Source organism: Chlamydotis macqueenii, chromosome 4 (assembly GCF_036417535.1).
Source record: "Chlamydotis macqueenii isolate bChlMac1 chromosome 4, bChlMac1.mat, whole genome shotgun sequence".
In the NCBI taxonomy this organism is placed as follows: Eukaryota; Metazoa; Chordata; class Aves; order Otidiformes; family Otididae; genus Chlamydotis; species Chlamydotis macqueenii.
Window position 1 is genome coordinate 42,776,994 of NC_141559.1, and position 20,146 is coordinate 42,797,139.

Genomic DNA, 20,146 nt, shown 5'->3' on the forward strand with positions numbered 1-20,146 from the left:
AACTTTTACCTGACTGCCATTCTTCATTAAGTGCACTTTCACTGCTGGGGTTATTTTCATCTGCTTCATCCAGCTCTGTACCATTTGTTATGCATTCGATCACATTAGCCTTCAAAGTAGATTCCTCCTCTTCACTGAATTCCTCACTAGGCTGCTCCCTAAGCAATTGTTCCATTGAGGCCCGGAGTTCCTGCAAATCTGTATCTGCCTCCACAAACATACTAAAAGAAAGTGATATAAAGGTTACATAATTAATACATTACAAGACAAACCATGTAGGAAGAGCTGATTTCTTTTGTTAAGCCAACAAACTGGAAACTCAATGTAGTTGGAGGAGGTGGGAGGGGGAAGAGACAAATATTTGTGTCCTCAGTCCGATATGATACTACTACATCATGCAAGACACAGAATAAAGATTAGCTAAACAAATATCAGACCATCTCGCAGAAAGATGATGATAGTATTAAAAGCAAGACGATTTCAAAATCTTTGTACTCGTGCACTATTATAGAACCCTGGCAGGTATAACATTCCCAATCCAGATAAAAATGTGTCTGGAGCAAAAAGAGATCTAGATCTCACCAGGATAGATACACTAGATCATTTTATCCCTGCCAGACTACCCAAGCTGCAGGGAATAGTCAGCTTGGGTAAGTCAGGGTCAGATTTTGAAGCCTCTGGAATAATTTGGGGGACTTGAAGGACATCTCGATACAGCAGTAGAGAAGACAGATGAGCAAGATTCCCAGTACATACAAAGAAAGGAAATATTCAAGAAATCTTTATTTCTAGATGAGTGGTAGCCATCAACTTTGATCTGCTTCAGTGGAATGCAAGGTGCAGAAGCCAGACAGAATAGCTTCTTGTATGGAATTTGGAGGGGAAATTCAGACAGCAATTGTAACCAGTACATCCCATTAGCTTCTCAATTCTCTGGAACAAGACTCAAAGTAAATGGTGATTCAATACAAGATTTTTTAAATTTGGGTAAAAACCCCATGCTGACATACTATGTATAATTGTTAGTGTCTAACCAGAAATATTCTTGATCTAAGATGCCTGTTGAAATACTTGATAAACTTGATACACTCACATATCCTCAGAATCAGAGGGTCCTTCTTTGGCTTGCTCATCTTCCGTATCATCTGTTTCGAGATTATGCTGATGCTGCACATCTGCTACACTGGGAACATCGACTAGAGTTCTGTATAGTTTGTAAAGATCTGGGAGAGAACATGTTCTCAACATCTGCAAAGGTAATACAAAGCCTGTTTGGTTACAATACTAAAGACAGTCTGAGGTTACAAACGACTTTAAAAGGAGAATTTGTTTTGGTTCTTTTTCATTTGAGGGTCTATTTCAAAATAATGATGTGTCCAGCACAGACTCTAATTGTTGAAAATATGACATCTTAAATTTTACCTCTCAGCTGAAAGGAAAGCATTCTATCTGCCTTTACAGGCTACAGAGACTGAAAAGCTTTAGGAACATCAACTGACATGGAGATTATGGTTTTGTGCAGATTTGTTCATTACCTTGACAGCTATCTAAAGAAAAGGAATGTTGCAGTAGATAAATAATATATATCTGTGTAGTTGTTTACAATGCCTGGATGGCAATCACAGCTTAGAATCATTTTAAGTAGCTGACAAAGGAATGTTTTTTAAAGTGACATTTTATTATTTCTCTAGGTTGGTCACTAGGTTGATATATTTCAAGACAGTTCCATATTATTAGAAAAAAGTTAACTACAAGAAGTATTAGAAAGAAGTTTAAATTACAACTGTAATTTGTTGCAATGGAAATAAAGCAACATGGAAAGAAAGAAACTGTTTGCTCAGTGATCCACCAGATCTCTCTTCTCTTAAGAAGTCTAAGAACCTCAAAAGAATACTAAATATTCATCATAGTATTAATAAATCAAGAAACAAGACCTAATCTGCATTAAGAAGTTTTACTAATAAGCTTCACCTTCCTTCAGCACAGCTCTGAATACATACATGTTCAGTGTTTGCTCCTAATGAAATCTCCTAAATTCTAATGAAGAAAATAGTTCCTCAGCTGCAATTTATACCCACATAGTGTATTCACATGCATCCTCAAATATCAAATCTCTGTCAGCACACGGCCGGAATATTATTGCCATCAAAGGAGAAACCATCCTTTTTGACCACTACTACCAAAAGTGAAGGAGCAACAGAAAACTGACTTTACCCCATCATTTCAAAGTTTCTAGGTATTTTGAAAAAATGCTTATTTTCCTATTAGCCTACTTCTGCTAGCATACAGACTTGCCTACAGATAGGACAGTAACTCTGTCTGCCCTGCTCCCTGCTAAAGGTTTCCTTGGTCTCTGGGTAAGAGCTGCAGCAGAGGTATATTTGGGAAACCCCAGAAAGTTACATTTGCAGATACTGCAGAGGAGTACTGAACATCCTCTTGTTGCAACCGAATGAGGAAAGGGAATTTGTTGCTCTCTTTCATCAAGTCTACGGCAGCAATAATAACAACACACCTGTTGCTTGTCTCCAAGCTCTCTGCTATTGTGTAGAGCTCATCTGGTACTGTATTAACAATTCTTCGACAAACATTTACGGCCAAAACACATGCCAAATATTGCAGTAACAAGTGACATACTGAAGCAGTTCATATTCATACACTGAAGAACTTCATTATAAAGCATATCCATTATTTTCTACATCTGATAAAGGTACAAAAAATGTTCATCTTCCCCCTACTCACAAGTTAGCTTTTCTGTAATCATTGTCTTCCTGTCAGATAAACAGCTTCATAAAACTAGGGAAGTTAATGACAGACTAACTCTTAAGGAATCAAAATTAGAGTCATGAATCCGTTTATATGACTATATGGATCTGTGAAAACACAGATGCAGACAGCACTATCCCTGACATTATGCTTCCTAGCCATACATCAACCAATATATATTATTCAATATGCAATTAATCATCAGTAGTGGAACTTCTTTCACGCACTCACAAAAAAAGGCTGGAAGTCAAAAGAAGAAACATTCTTCCTTATCTGGCATTCCACTATCTAGGAAGTCCGTTACTACATATTGACTGAATGCAACACAGGTGTGCAAGTTTCCAGAGAATCCTTGCCACCATTGTTTCTCTAAAAAGCAGCTTCTCTTTTATGCACTTTCCACTTCAGCACTCAGGCAATTATTGCACATAATTTAAGAAGTCTGTTTCACCTACTAGTTCCATAACTATTCCTAAAATATTTAAATTCATATCAAAACGACATTCCACCATCCTGTGCTCATTACATGGACTATGAGCTGCCACTCAACCCTTATGGAGCTGGTCAGGAAATGCCTTCAAGAAAGCAGTTAGTTCTGTTCAGTCTTCCTGCTTCACAGCCAGAACCTCACACAAGTTCTGGCTGTGAATCACCAGTCTCTTGGTTGCCAGAAGTTATAAGATACCTTTGCTGATCTGTTCAGTGTTTACGTCTATGATGGCAAGGTAGCAGTAAGTCTGAAAAACTGCACAAAGGGAGAAAGCAGATAGGGGTAGTTAGGAATTTCCTCATGAACTCTCTCAGTTATGCCTCATAGAAGTGGTGGCATTCCTCCACAAGCACCTGGACATAGAATGCTGAATGGTGAGACCAGAGACTCTCACTGCTGCGCAAGTCCTGCTGCTACAATGAACAAAGTGCAGTGATACTGCAGGGCAGACATGGCTAGACAAATACAAACACCTGCTGAAACAGTTATCCTATCTGTTCTGACCTCATTCAGCCTCAATAAGAAAATAAGAATAATATTACTATCGAAAAACAAGTATTCCTTTTTAGTTTTTTAAACTTGCCTTTGGGTCGTTTGCATCAAAAAGCCCTGTAGAAAGTCCAATCAACAATGAACTTTTGCCTTTATTTTTTGCTGGTGATATGGAACGTGAACGAGGTACAAAAGGCTCTTCCTGTGAAGACTGAGCTGACAGAACTGGTGAGGCTGTTGGTACAGCTGTGGGCTGTATTACCCTCTGGAATAAGGGTTCAGGTTGCAGAGAGTCACTGGAACAAGCTTCTGATGTGGTAAAAGAAAGTCTGTTACAAATCTGATCAGATTAAAACCCCCAAGCTCTTAAGCAAAAGGTAACTAAAGTGAATAAAACTAACTAATTTCTGTTATAAATTAAAGGGGAAAATAGCAGTGTAAAAGTATTTAAATCTCTTTGGATTATTTTATTAAATAAATTATAATGTGAAATTATCCCATTTAAACTTTTTGAGAACATACAGCCCTCAGCTATAGTCTGCTCTGTTCTCATGACTTCTAGTTTCTTGTTATCCAGTCCGTGCCTGAAGTTATGGTGTCATCCATTTTAATCTGTTGCTTCTTCCCTTACACTAGATTTCTTCAAAGCTACCTCAGCATAGTTCACCCAAACAGTGGAAAAAAAAAAAACAAACAGTTTCCTTAAGCCACCCATAAATAGATGCAATAGTATCACCAATGATACTTGACAGTATTGCCAATGCATTTTCTATTCTACTGTAAAATATGCAGGCCTTCTGAAGTTACTTCAAAGGCCTCTAAGAGCAAGCAATTCTTCTATGTAATAAAGAGGAAAGATTATAATTAGCAGCTACTAAAAACATTTTTTTATCCAAGCTGCAGCTCAATATTAATTTGAAATGTCTATAAACAAAGCAACACTTCTATTAAGCAAAATAATCAGATTTCATTACATTTTAAATAGTTATTTTAAAAGGTTATAACATTCAGAAACCTGACATTCACTTTTAAGTATCCGTGTGGGCCACTGCCCTGTTCATCTATGAATAGTTAGCTTTGCTGTTACATTTTCTTTCAAAGTGGCAAAAATAACACCCACAATTTGCCTTCCTAATCCATCAGAAATTTGCTTTTTGGAAGTATGAAGTAAATAAAGAAAATAAAACCAGACCTTCTGGACCTTCCTTTTGTGGTTGCACCTTGTCAAGTGCTAGTTTCTCAGAAGCTCCCTCATTTCTTCTGTCATGTTGTGCGCTATTATAAAATACAACATGCAGGGGAAACACCATGTAAAAATAGTCATTAGTTTACTGAAAAAGTCACCAAGTGCAGTAAAACTAACAGGGCAGACAAGCAATGAAGCTTCACCGAAGCTTAGGATTTTAACTGATATATCTAAATCCTACTCAGTTAAGCTTGTTGTTTGAACTGGAGAGAGGGGGATAAGAAGAGAGTACTTACTTATCCTCTTTCTCTTTTACCCACACTTCATTAACAGTGATGGCAAATTCCTTATTCTCGTGCCTTCTGTCTTTTTCTGTTTCTTCCAACATCTCTGCTTCCAAATCATCAGGCTCTAAAATTAATAAAGTCATATACCTCATTAAAAATGAATCCCAACCAAACAAAAAGGCAAAAGAGACTATACATCTTAAGATTACACTTAATTACTTCAGCTTTAATAATTTTCTGCATTTTGCAGAAACATCATAAGTTTTGTAACCTCAGAGCTAAAAGTTTGTTTCTGATAGAAGAAAAGTATCTTAAAGCTCCAACTAACTGTGTCTTCTGAAAATCTCAGTAGCATTCCCCCAGATGTCAGCAGGGAGCTGGTATCATATAGGGGAAAAGATTCTACCACAACTGACAGGGAGAAACAAACAAAAAACCCCAACAACAATTTGAAGCACTTTAGAATTACACTTGGGCTCTGGAGAGTTTTCTATAAGCACAAAAAAAAAAATTATGGAAATTTACAAAATACGTAATCAAATTACAACACAGGCATAGAAAGCACTTGGTCCTACCTAAAAGGTGTCAATAAAAACCTGCACATTACTTATGGGAAGATATAAAAGTATACAGGATCATTACTTTCCTCACTGAATTGGAAAACAGACTGTAATTCAAATTACTAATGAAGTGACTTACCATCTAGCATAACGGGTTTGCTCTGCACCTGGTTAGGGCCAGCTCTTTGAGATTCTTCTGGTATGGTCATCTCAGACTCTGTGACACCAACTGGTACTGAAGACTGAGCTCCTACAGTAGGAAAAACTTTCTCTTCTTTCTCCTCTTTTACAATTAAGGACTGATGATCTCCTTCAAGAACTTCTGCAGTACCTAACACAAAATTATTCTATTATTTAAACAGTGCTTGATAATAAACTACAATGTGACTACAAGGTAAGTTGAGAAATTTAATTTCTTTATAGGAAAAGAGAATAGAAAAGTTTGCATGCTTTTATTGTAACTATTATGAAGATAAAAGCTAGAATATTAAAATTTGAATTTTATTTACTACATTATCATTAGTACAAGTTTATACTTGGAACAAACACAAGTCCTTTTGTCCTTGGAAAGGACAAAACCCAGGAGCTGACCAGAAATAAATCCACTGATATAGTACGTCACATGCTAACAAGACGGTTACAGGACATATCTAACACAGTATTCAGTTGATTATATCCTTTCGTGTTTCTATCAATAAGCAAAGTCCAAGACTTTTCAACAAAATTAAGATCTTCCCCTTTCAGCACATCCTTCTTAATTTCTTACCACTTCACTGAGTTCAAAATATTTCGGTATCTTTCAGTATCAGCTTGTGCTAACATTTAGAACAGTTAGACGAGAAGCAACACTCAGAAGCAGAAAGCAAGAATGAGGACAGAATATACTTTTATGACTTCAAAATTGTTCTCAGTAGACAAACTAGCATCTGGCACTTCCTACAGTTGCAGTGCAGAGAATTACCAGCTGCGCTTACCATTTATTACATCTAGTTCCTCAAGTAAGTCAGTTTGCAGCTGCAGCTCTGCTTCTCCTAGGATCTTCAAGACTGAATCAGTAGGGCTTTTGCCCCAGACCTTCCTGTGGGGCTCACCAATATCTAACCTAATTACTTCCCCCAGAGTTTGACCTGTTGGGACACAAACACAGAAATTTTTAGAAATTAGAAACTTTTCTTCATTTTCTATATAATAAACAAACAATCTCCACAAAACTAAAAACGACAAAGCCAGAACTCATGTCACCTCACCCCAAGTCACAGCGCCTAAAGACTGTGCTCAGAAGTCTAGAGTTTTGCTTCTGCCAGTTCCATTTAATAACAGGAGTTTCAATGCCAGTTAACATCTGCAACTCAATAGCAGCAGGAGATCTTTTCAGCAATTCAGGCACTCCAAAGGAAAACAGTATGAGAAATGTTTAAAACTGGTATGAGATGGCCTTAACTTTACCTGACATGGGAAACTACAAAGCCTCTTGTCCTGCTATCTTTTGACATCTTGTTATTTCTTCCTCCAAGGAAAACAGGGGATATAAAGCAACAAAAAAGAATAGAGCAAAAGAAGAAGTTTCTTGATCTTCTAACATCCTCGCCATGTAAAACTACTATGCTATGAATTAAGTCAATGATTACTTATTTCAATGATTATTTCTACAGTATGAAGCAGATCCTTAAGACACACTGAAATCAGGAAAAAGGTCTTCCACACCCAAAAGACCAGAGAAGGCAGAAGGAAAATTTGAAAATACATGCTTGTTTTAAAAAAAAAAAAAAAAAAAAAAAAAAGCTAAGAAGGACACAGTAAAAGTCATAGATATATACTGAGAAAATCCTCCGTTTTTATTGTTCTACTGCTAACATAAAAGGATTTTGAAGTTAAATAAGAAATTTTCATATATCTTAAGTGCTTTTTATTCTCTCTTAAATTAGTGCCTGTTTAAAGATACTTACAAAGAAAGCTCAAAGAAAGTAATGATGTATTTAATTTGGTAACTATTTGTTGAAATTAGGAAATTATTTGTTAAATCTCCTGCAGGCCATTTAATTACTCAGCCTGTGCCTTATTCCTTATACCAGGGAATACATAACCACCTGTTTTTTTAGAAGCAGGTGACATGCAACTGATAACAAGACGATAATAATACAGAGTACTTGCTTTATGAAAACAGAGACTACACATGGTGAACTGATTTACTAGTGTCATGGTGACAAAATAAGTACTTACGGTCTGTTCCAGAGAGAGAATCTTCCATCGATAACTCAGCTAGAGGAACTACCAACTCAGATGCCCCAGATTCCCACTTTTTGCGATCTCCTAGAAGTGGATGGTCACCTTCTTGTTGTTCCTTACCATCTTCAGATCCAGCTGATTCACAGGTATTTTTAGACTCCTTTTTTCCTTTCTCATCTTCTTGAGCTTTAAGATTTTGATTTAATCTTCTCAGTATTTCTCGTTTATTCTGAAATAAGGGCCAACATATATCACTTAAAGCAATATATTTCTTAAAAGGAAAAGAAAACTAAATAAAATTGAATATAATTTGACATACTTGCACTGCAAAATCTGGCTTTTTTATTTCCTCCTCAGCTTCCTGGACAGCAGTTACATTTTCATCCTTTAAGTCCAAGAAGCATGAAAAACAATGTTGAAGAATATGTCAGAAAAAAATAATCTTGAGAATATTAATAGAAGTAATATTGAAAAATCACCTCTAAAACCTTTTCACTGACAACTGCAGATAGACTGAAACAGAATGTATGACACTTCTGTTTTTATGGAGCTTCCCAAAGACAAAATTTCAAGGGCAGCTTTCATCTTTGAACTGTTCACTATCTGAAAATGGTGAGTAAATGAATCAGACGCAGTTTAAGCAGACAAGTGAAAGTTCTGAGCATGAAACAGGTAGAGGTAAAGCTAGATATGATCTATACAGCAAAATGCCACCAAAATCCAGTGCTAGAAATGAGTAATTCTATAACAGAACAAAAAAAAAAGTGGCAGAGACAGAGTCAAGGAGCACCTGTAAAGAAAAGCAGAAGGGAGAAGAGACAACTTTAGTGATTACAGCATATATAATGTCAAATCAGTAAAGGATAAGAAAATTGTAGTTCATTAATATCTAAAAACATACCAGAAAGCCTGCCCAGATTAAGTCAACTACAACTAGGCAGATGCACAATTACACTAAACTAAGGCAAATATTCCATTATGTGGTGCATTTTTCAGAGAAACATTCTGCATTGTTCTCCATCTGCCTCAATGAAGTTCCAACTATTGCGTAAGACCTACCAGGCTTCCAAAAGAAATCAAGATTAACTTCATTTAGAAAGCATATTTACTCTTCAAAATTGTAAAATAGTAAATATGTAAAATAATAAAAATAAAAATTGAAGGCAAAAATGTAGAACTTATAATCTTTGTATACAAGGCTTGTCTTCTCAGATTGCTCTGTGTGCTAATTTTTAGTCAGTTGTAGTCACCATCTGGCATTACAGTAAAACAAACTCTCCATGTGGAAAAATATACTAATGATTTAATTATTTGTCAAAACATGATTTGTTTATTTTACAACTATCAACTGACATCTTTGAGTGTATTACATTTTATATATACTATTTAGCACTAAGTTTCACTACATTCCCATAGTCATAGTCTTCAGGGTTTTAGACAGTATATAATCCCACACTACACCAAAATCTAGAAACAGTTTAGGTAAAAAACCAAAACTTAGCATTCAAATTAATACAGATTGTGTTAAAAACTCAAACTGTACATTGACTTGTCTGTTCAGTTTCACAATTGTTACTCAAATCAAATGGTGATAGTCGAGGTAGATGTGTAAGCATTTACAGTATCAGGACCCGAGATCAGAGAAGACAGAAATTAGGAAGCCTCTAATACTGTTTTAGGCAACAAGAAGAGACAACACTATCAGATTTAAGTCTCTTAAACTTTATATTCTTTGTTATCATCAGCACATACTTTCAAACTCAATGAAAACAAGAATTAATAGAAGATAGTCCTATCATTCAAAACTTATTTTCTCATTTCCACCAGGTTACATACGCCTTAACTCTCCACTTCAAGAGGCTGATGAAACTGCTGGTTAGTGGATGTCTTCTTCCACTAATCATGACTGCCTTGATCAAAATTGAATTTGTACCTTACAGTACATCATAAATAAGCAATTTTGTTCAAAACAGATTGAATTTGAGTTCCAGTGTACAGAAGTATTTCAACAGCTTCCAGGTTTGTGTTTCTTTTCAGATTTTTTCTTTTTTTTTTTCTTGCCCTAATTAGCAGCAACAAGTATCCTTAATGATTTTTTTCTACCTAATGTACACATTCTTCTCAAAATTATTTTTCCAATCAAGGGTTGTTTTTTTTTTCCTTCGTTAATTTTACCCTGTTAGCAAAAGTACCTACCACACCCACTTCCTTCAAAGCAGAAGTCATGGAGATGACTGGTGTATTAGGCTTCACTGGAAGTTGTGGCTTAGGAAGAGCTGCTCCAAGGTCTTGTAGTCCATGAACAGGACTGTGTTCTGTAGCTCCCCCATGAAAAGGCACATTAGGATTCTTTACCCCTTTCGCTATCAGCTGTATAGATTAATTTAAAAAATTTAAATCAATAAATTAACTTCAAGACTTTGCACATTAAACACAGTATTATCAAATAGGCCCATGTAAACCTGAAAAAAACAGGACAATAATGCCACACATTTTCATACAAAAGACAACTGCACATGTAAACAATTTCCAGTTTATCAGTTTCACAACATTCTGGTTTTTGCAGCAGTATTTCAGTAGTTGGACTTGTCACTCTACAGCACACAGAAGCAAAAGAAGATTAAGTACACTTTGGTAAGTTACAGATCATTAATGGAATGCTTAAGGTAATCCTAATGATTCTTATGTTTGATGTTCTTAAATTCTTGAACCAAATTCTTCATTTAAGTATACCTAAGATGAGGCTTCTGATGAGGGAATTCTGACTCACAGCTGCTCTCCTTGGTTTCAGAAAACAAACTAATTATCTTAGCTTGAAAAAAAAAAAAAATCACAGAATAATATTTTAGTTACACAAAGATATGGCACTACATACTTTGACTGTGTTTAACAGATTTTTTTTTTCTTACATGTTCTTCCCAGGCTCTTTTCTCTCTTTCATATGCTTCCTTTCTCTTTCGCTCTAACTGTTCTTTCAGAACTGCAGCTCGAGCATTTGCTTGGGCCTGTAGTAAACAAACAAGCAAAAAAAGACCAACTTAAAATCATAAAAAGCCCCATTCTGTGTAACATTTTAAAAAGAAACATTCTTGGATTACTTAATCTTGCTCTCACTTATTACTATATAGATTGTGAAAGGAGGACACCACTGAATCAAAATCACCACATAAGTATCATAACTGATCTTCTATGTTGAAATAATGGCAACTTCTTAAAATTAATTACAATTCTTGATTTGTATGGTTATATTTTTAGTGTACATAGTGATCTCAGAGTAATTTAAATTTAGAATCTCAAAATTAGTTTTGAAGCCAAATGCAATAATCATAAAATATTAAATATTCAGTTTAAACTTTACACATTTACTCAACATGAACACAAAAAGCTTCAGTTACTCTTTCATCTCTAGTTTTAAGGTTAGGCATAAGGTTAGCTTGTTTTTACATTGCTCTTTGCAGATTATGGGGAAAAAATATCATAGACTAGAGTAGTACTTGCTATGTATCGTATGATAGAGATAGTTATTGATATGAGAAGACAACAGAGAATGAAGTATCAATCAAACATCGGATTTCTGTGAAACACATTTGCTTTAAATGTACTTCAGCACAGGGGTGTATAGTTCACTTTCCAATGCACATGTAGCTCATATCAGCACATATAAGGAGTTTTGCCCTTCTTTATTCTTTTAACTAAAATAAAGGTTTTGTTATTTAAGGTATATCTTCCTTTCCCTCTCAGTATCAAAATGCTATCTTAGCTACACCAAATTGCCTTTAGGACTAAAGCTAACCTAGAGAAAAATCTCAAAGGCAGGAATGGGAAAAATCCTTGACTTGCTATGCTATGTCACAAAGTATTTTAAAATTATTGAAGTAGGACAGAGTTGTTACCTCAATAGAGTTAAAATAAAAACCTCTTGTAGTGTATGTATGAACAAACTATTGACAGCAATATGAAATATAACAAACTTCATGAGATAAGAAACAAATCTGAAAACATTAAATTCCAACTTCTCCCTCCCCAGAATTACCTTCTGTGCTTCTATCTTTTTGCGTTTCAGTTCTGCTTCCTCGCTTGATTCTTGTCCATCAGAACTAGCAGCTTCATTCTGCAAAGTAAGAGTCCTCAGAGAATTATTATTAAGTCATGTATTTAAAAGCTAGAGATGTAAGTGACTACTCAGATCATTCAGACTGACTGTAAAACTATCATGGGTCATCATTTCACTAGGTAAACTCACTACATCACTCAATTTCAGTACTCAATACATCACTCAGTAATACTGAGTAACACTACATCACTTAAATATAATGTCTTCTTGGATAGAACTTCATCTTTGAGATTCAAGGGGAGGTTATTTGTTTGGTTTCGTGGGGGCGAGTGGTTTTAAAAGAGATGAAGCTCTTACAAGACAAGAAGAAATAATATTGCAAAGGAAGTGACTTAACAATGTTGGGCACTCATCTGCCACCCCTCATCACTGTTACACACTCTGCAGGTAAGGTATATAAGCAAGGTTCGATGCTCTAGAATTCCAGTTTCTTCCACTGTATGTTCTCCAAAGAAGGTGGAATGGGTGAAGGTGGAAGTCGCAACAAATAAGAATACATAAGGCCCACCTCTGAAATCCGTCTTCAATCTCTCTTACTTCCTTTCATGGCCTTTGCATATTCCTATTTACAGAACAGACTCACAGAGCTACGCAGAAAACTCTGACAGAAGCTTTTACTGTTCATGACCAACCTGCGCAGACCTTTCACTTAAAATAAACTACTTAGAAGGCCTATTTAATAGGCTTCTTGCAGTGTAAGAAAAAAGTATTATTAGAAATAATTTGGCAAAACACAAGAAAGAATTTTAGGTAAATCTGTAAGAGAAAATAATTTTTACAAAGGCCATGCAAACCTTGGTTTCAGTCAGTTAACAGGAAAATAGATGACTGGAAAGAACACTGTACATAGAAAAATTTCAGAAAAATAACTTGGCACTCTTCATAGGCAAAAGAATGAATACATATATTCATCTGTTGTACATAAAATAGGATACTATGCAGTATAGGATATTATGCAGTAGTGATAGATATCAAATTGTTAATTGACACAAGGAAATAAACATATCTGTGACAAGATTTGGTCTGAGATGATGTTCCTCTAGAAGTGAACCTCCACATTAAAGTTTGCATCTGCAGGTCATCAAAAGAAAAAAAGCTCTAAAAAGAGCTCTAAAGCTTAGTCTCTGAAATCTGAAAATTAGTTGAGGCCTACTTCCTGGAAAGATGTTAATGTACTCTCTGTTCCTTTGTAGGTGGCATACCTTCTGAGGCCCCAGGTAAGGTACAGCCACTGGGAAAGTAAGTTAGGTTCCTGACGTGCCTAATAACCCATACAGAGAATTAAGGTCATGGTCACAGTAACAGTGCCTTTGATTTTACTAGCAGAAGCAGCCTCAGCCTCCAGATAAAACCTAGGTTTTCGGTTTCTAGAGAGTATCTTTACTTCTGCAGTTAACCATACTGCAGGTTGAGTATGAGTACTCCTAATTTTTAGAGAAGTGTTGCAGCTGCTCAGTGAAAAAACTGAAAGAAACAGTGCAGTACAGCAACTGCTCTATACTGGTAACATTTTGGCAGTGCCCTCAGTATTCTAAGGGTACGCGGGAGACAGTAAGATTTCGTAGGGCTGTGTATGGAGATGACTAGTCCCAGTGCAGCAGTTTTGAAGCCTGTCCAAAACAACAGAGGAGATAGAGTTATGAGTGAAATTAGCACCAAATGCAATTAAGACAGCATGAGCTTGTGGTGCATCAGCTTAGCATTTTATATGAGTCAGCACTAGTGATAAACTTCACTGACCAGCCCCTACACAGACTCACCAGACCTTGATTTTCCTCATGCTCCTTAAGAGAAACTTAGGAGAACGGCCCATGTTGGTTCCATGCCAGACTTAGCCACTAGCACATCTTATAAGACTTGCATAGTCTGCTCAGGTAGAAACTTATATAACTTTTGCTCTGGATCACTCATGTTAGATTTAAAGGGACATGGGTTCCTATTCAACTCAACAAAGAATTTTTGCACCTCAGTCAAGGGATTAAATTTGGCCCTCATGTGTCTCAGCAGTGAGATGCAATCAAGGTTAAAGAAAAATCAAGAAAACAATTCAAAAGAAGTCACTAATACAAGAAAAAAATAGAATATTTTAGCATTAAAAAAACCCTTCAAAATCTACAGCAATGCTGAACTTTGTTTAACTGGGACAACGCTCCAAAGAACCTGAGTGGTACTGAGCATGCTCTTGCCTTATATGTCCACTCACTATACATACAATGCATGAAAGCACTTAATATGGGTGCTTAAACTGTGTGTGGAGGGGCAGGAACATTTCTCTAGTTTTAAATCACAAGTACAATGTGAATATATAAGCAAGTGATCACTTGAGGAAACCCAAATGCTCTAAGAGAAATGGACAGGAAAGGCAAGAACAGACAGGAGTACAAGACCAGACAGTAGATTTATGAAAAGATGAAAACAAACTCTGGACCATATTTACTATATAGATTGCCTCTGAAACGAAACTTTTTTTTTAAACAAGTAAATGTATTGCTTCCAGGGGTGCCTTAGATTATTCATTTGACTAACCTCAAGAAGTGCTAGTTCTGAATCTACTTTATGAACATATTTTATTTTTGTTGTATTACAAGCATATTTTGTAAAAGTGATGTTTGAAAAAAAGTGTATTGATTAAATTGAGCTGATGCCAGGAATTTCTAACTTAAATACACACCTATAGAATGTACTAAAATAACAGCTTTATATGTATTCTGTGTAAGCATTGTCAAAAAGTGAACTCTGGAGAAGTTCCCATAACTAAAAGCAAATAAATATAAACATGCTAGTGCTTGATGAGAAATTTACGTGTCAAATTCAAGTGTCAAATTCAGATGTAACCTTATGTTGCCTTGTTTTTAAAACACTGTTAGTTTACCAGCACTGAGGCTGCACCCCCAGTACTGAAATAACAGATTTTTGCGTTTTCTGGAAGAAGAGATGGAAGTACACTAATTGTGGAACAGAATTAAAATGTCAAAAATATATGTCTAATATATATAATTCCCTATTAGAAAAGGCTTCCTGCAGTGATAAAAGAATACATCCCACAGCCAACTTCCATAAGTATTTAAGATTATTTTTCAAACTAACCTTCTCTCCACGAAGTTTTGCTCTAATCTGTTGACGTTCATTAAAGTTTTGTAGCCGGATCTGTCTTAATCTTGCCAAATATTCCTAAGAAAGGAAATAATTTTCAGTTATACCAAAACTGTCTCCAGAATGGTTAACTTAAAATGTGTAAGATTCCACAAAAAATAAGACGGTTGAAAAAAAAAAAACAACAAAAAAAAAACTAACAACCCCACACTATTACTATCACCATATTAGCATTTACTATCTCCAGAAAAACTCTCATCTAATGAAAATAAAGAAAACTAGAATGTATGTTTCCCCAGTATTACGCTATCATTACATTTTATACCATTGAAGGCTAGGAATGGGTATATTTATCACAACAGGATTAATACACACAGTCAAATCTCTATATACGCACATTCAAGAACCTCTCTGAGACAGACTGATGCAGACAACAATTACTTTGATTATTTAAAAAAAAAAAACCAAACACACTCAAACTCTAGATATTGATACAGTAAATTATTGCCTGGGAATTTATAAAGTCCTTTTACTTTGTTACACAGATGAGCCATGCAAGGAAACTAGGTGCAATCAAGGTCAAAATAGTGCTATTTGTGTGATGAGCGAAGTGGCAAACATGCAGCAAGCATACCTCTTCCTCCTTGTTTATGGATTTCCTTCCTCTTCCAGAAATGGGCCTGCCTCCATAGATATCTGCCACGTTTTGCAGTGTACCCTGTTTGCCATTTAATGGTATCAAATTTAAGGTGGCTAGGGTGGTAAAATTACCTGCTTTATCCAGCAACTATTCACTTATAAGAAACCAAATCCAGCAATGATCTGTACTTGTTCTGAAGTTAACCGATAAACCTTTTTCACTTACATGAAATATATGACAGCAGTAACTAAAAATCCTGAGTAGCCAAAGAGAGAGACTAGAGCTTTAATATAATTGTCTTCTCCCTGCAGTTCTGATCTTCTATGTTAGAAAGCCTAAATTCTGATGGGCATGAGTTTTTCCACATCTGGATTATATACAAATTTTGGCACAGAGTTGGCATTTCTGCCATTGAGCCAAGCCTAGAATAAAAGTAGAATATTTATACGTTCCTAAATTAAGCTTTTTAAAAAATATACTACAAAAAGTAAACTAAAAAACCTAATAAAATACTTAAATACATATATTGCATCTAACAAGCTCTGTTAAATGCTTAATACATATGCATTCATAGTGTACAGTCTTGGGTAGTGTGATGTACTCGGCATCCAACTGTCACCAAAAGCATTCAACCTTTAAGGAAGTCCAATACAAAACAGTACAAGAATCATTTAACTCCAAGTTTCCTGCTTGGACTAAAATCCAAAGTATTTAAATTATTTTGTTCATGATATACCATAAGCTTCTGCTGAAGAGGTTAAAAATATCTTGATTTGTTAACTCAACATACAATAGACAATAAGCATACATGTGATAGTGACATGGACCTTCTGCCTTATAAAATACCAGGGCTTTAGCTTTCTCAAGGTTGAGTGCAGAGAACCACTGGTAAATTAATACTCCAGTTAAATCCTTGATAGGGAGCACTGAATCCAAATATTCTGGCTAAATACTCTCTCAGATTGAGCACAAAATTAGTAACTCAAGGAAACAGCACATTTCTGCACTTCTGTGGTTTAATGACTGGGAGATCAGAGAATAAATTAAAGGAATCATCCTGTGGATAAGAAGTAGCATACTTCTCGTAGTCATGAGGACTCCATGAACTCTGGTTTCAGCTTGAGCATTAAGTCATACAAAATGGAAAGGAATATTCTCCATATTCACCTTTCCAGAAAATACTTGGTTCTATTTTTAACTTTTTAATGCATGTGCCTGAGCTTTACAAAAGCCAGCTGGCACTATTCAAGGCATCTCACAGTTCTCCATTCTAGCATTCAAGTTAGTTTAGGTATTTTCATCGAACTGAGGGAGATTTATATCACTGCTCTTAAACAAGAAAGAAACTGGAAGCAAGATTTTTGAGAACTTTCTGTAGACTGTTAATTTTTACTCATTTGCCTACATTAAAATTTTCAAAGACCAAGACTCAATGTTTTGCAATGTCACACAGCTACAGTGAAGTAGCAAATTAGGTCAGCATCTGTCTTAAAGAAGAGATGACTGAAAGTATCATCAACTCAACTATTGAGTCAAACTTTAGATTGCCACTTGAAAATTAAAATTGACAGCAACCGTATTTAACAGAAGCTGTGTAAATTAGTGTGAGTCATTTGACTTACAAGTCTCTATACGACAAAGAGCTGCATATTACTTGATGATTCCTGCTGATCTCTCCTCTCAGATCACCATGGTCTGGACAATAGTCCCATCTCTGTAGGAAAACTACTGACAGCTAATCAAATTATTTTCCTGCACAAATAGAAGGAAGCTGCTGAGAACTTCTGCTAGCAATGGCAAATGCTACCAGTATATTAATTTGGAACCCTGGCTTCAAATTATAAATCCTAAACATCTGGAACTTACTTTCACAACTGTTCAGTAACCTCCTTGTTTTATTATGGCAGACAGTTAAGAACAAAACATTTGGGCTCAGTTGAGAAATCTGAGAAACATTAACCCGAATACTTGGATATCTGCATTAATTGATCTCATACATTTACATTAATGCCAACAAGGTCACAAACAAAAAGGAAGCAGGTACTACTAAGGATTTGTCTAAGAAGAGGCAGTCTTAACAGGAATTGTTCATTTTTTGGAAATTATTTACTGGTCTTGGAGGTTTTAAAAAACAGAAGCACAGTTTTAAAGTGGAAGGCTTATGCTTTAAAACATATATACTAATTTAAAGATACTTCACTGTCAAAGCAGTGAACCAAAGTATCTAAGAACTGCTTTCTGTAAGTGAAATAATCCCTGAAACAAAGACCTGGCTATGAATCATGATTTGATATTCAGATTTAACTCAGGAGATGCATCTATAAATCTGCAGTTGGTCTCATCTCATTGCAATGCCAACATGGTCAGTTTAATTTCAGCAGGGATATGTGACTTGGTTGTATATGAATAGAGTGGAGAAGCACTTCAAAAGCTAAACTTGCCACATTATGAAAACACATAGTTCAGCTACATGAACTTTTAGTGAAAATCAGTAATTTCCAAAGTATCTTTACTGCAAAACAAATTTCCCAGAGGAATGCTGAATTTAGAACTGCAAGCAGGAAGAACAAAGAACATTGTGTGACACTGTCCAGTAGTTAATCTCTAAAGAGTACAGGTTTTAGAAACATCAACCTTTTCAGAGAAAGATGTCTTCATAATACCTTCTCAATAAGCAGAATGTGTTTTGGTAAAACACACTACTGTATCTGATCATTAGCTGTATTAGTTTAATCAAACTTAATTTTAGGTTCTAGCTATTGAATAATACATGAAGTTTAATTTTAATCAAAACTTTAAAACTCTGAAGATAAAAAAAATGTAAATGAATGTTCTAAAATTCACAATATCAAGCTAGACACATCCAAAAAATATATTTTCCTTTCTTAATAAATCTACAGTCATGAGAAACGTATTGCACAATTCTGTTACATTTTAATAACATCAGTAACAAAAAGAAAAAAAACCTACCTCCTGTTCTTTTTTTTTTTTTTAAATACTTAAGGAAAATATTTAGCCAGCATTTCATGGCTATGATGCTACTTCAAAGATTCATAAAGTATGCTGAAACAGTAACATACATAGGAAGACCAGATTCCATACCATGTGTCCTTCAGCTCGAGCTTTGTTTTCCATGGCTTCTCTCTTTCGTTGCCAGAATTCTTCAACTTGCTTTGCTCTGTCTGCAGCTATCCATCCTTTTTGCCTGAGTAATTGCAATACATAGCAAGATGAAAGTTTCTGAAATATGCCACTCAAAAAACCCCTCCGCATTCATTCTAACTAGGACACACACACAAAAGTAACTTTCTATGAATAAGGCATCTTCAAAAAATGCCTTTCATCAGACAAAATACAAGTCAGACTTCCACAAAACAGAGGAAAATAGGCTTAACTAAGTTAAAAGAACAATTTAAAAAAAACCAAAACAAAACAAAGAACCAAACCCCACCCATGTCGTCCTTCCAGAAATGAATGTCAAAACACAATAATAGCGCGACTATTTCTGAAAATGTCTCAGCTTGTTTCATTATTGTTATCATTTGTGAAAAAGACAACTCCTTCAAGGTTTCCCTTCAGAGATGAGCAAGAACGCATCACATGAGCCTGTCAGTAAGGTCAGTACTGCAGCAGTCTTTCAAGTTTGAGTATTCTCAGTGTTCTGGCAGCTCCTTTTAGGGGATCTTGGGGGATCTTTGTTTTTAAAGGGACTGTGAAGGAATTTTCCTTAGAATTAGCCAGAATGGTTTTTTTTCATGTTCCACCCCAGGTCAGGGATCTGCTTGGGTAGACAAGGCAGCTAAGTTCAAGTCATCGTAACTGAGCATCTGGCAAGTCTCCTAGTACATACATATGATCATTCTGTAGAGGAACCAGTTTCTGAAAAATTGGTTGCAAGTGGACTCAGAGGAAGTTTCCTATAAAATAACACTGAGAAATAGTGTAAGACATTCTAAAAAAAATGGTAGAATGATGAGGCAATCCCCTTTCCAAGGTTCCCCTAGCCTTGTTTGACTGAGGAGTAGCGAGGGTCCAGCAACAGGCAGGAAGAAATTAGAACAAGCTGGTAACAAGAATCCATCAAGCTGAGACGGGTAAAGAAATAATCATTTTGCAATACAGGAGCCATTGCTAGTAATTCATAAATGAATTAACACACTACCTAAACATCCTAGCATCTTGTTTTTCAGTCTCCCCTCACCCCCATCCTCCCCCAAGCAACAAAGAAATGAAGTATTTCCATATGCTACAATTAATTAAGAGAAAGATGGAGATTAAACTACTTTGATACA

At 35.6% G+C, this 20,146-nt stretch overlaps 1 protein-coding gene across 1 annotated transcript in view; it reads right to left on the reverse strand.

The window, feature by feature from the left end:
- NEK1 (NIMA related kinase 1) overlaps positions 1-20,146 on the reverse strand; it is a 51,137-nt gene that overhangs the window by 6,022 nt on the left and 24,969 nt on the right. Inside the window, exons 17-31 of the mRNA XM_086746699.1 lie at positions 18,957-19,059; positions 15,849-15,932; positions 15,209-15,292; positions 12,041-12,118; positions 10,917-11,012; positions 10,204-10,377; positions 8,327-8,392; positions 8,002-8,236; positions 6,756-6,908; positions 5,921-6,112; positions 5,231-5,345; positions 4,941-5,023; positions 3,840-4,057; positions 1,094-1,248; positions 10-221 (exon numbers count right to left, since the gene is read on the reverse strand). Coding sequence (XP_086602825.1) covers positions 10-221; positions 1,094-1,248; positions 3,840-4,057; positions 4,941-5,023; positions 5,231-5,345; positions 5,921-6,112; positions 6,756-6,908; positions 8,002-8,236; positions 8,327-8,392; positions 10,204-10,377; positions 10,917-11,012; positions 12,041-12,118; positions 15,209-15,292; positions 15,849-15,932; positions 18,957-19,059 — 2,048 coding nt within the window. The remainder of the gene's footprint in view (positions 1-9; positions 222-1,093; positions 1,249-3,839; positions 4,058-4,940; positions 5,024-5,230; positions 5,346-5,920; positions 6,113-6,755; positions 6,909-8,001; positions 8,237-8,326; positions 8,393-10,203; positions 10,378-10,916; positions 11,013-12,040; positions 12,119-15,208; positions 15,293-15,848; positions 15,933-18,956; positions 19,060-20,146) is intronic.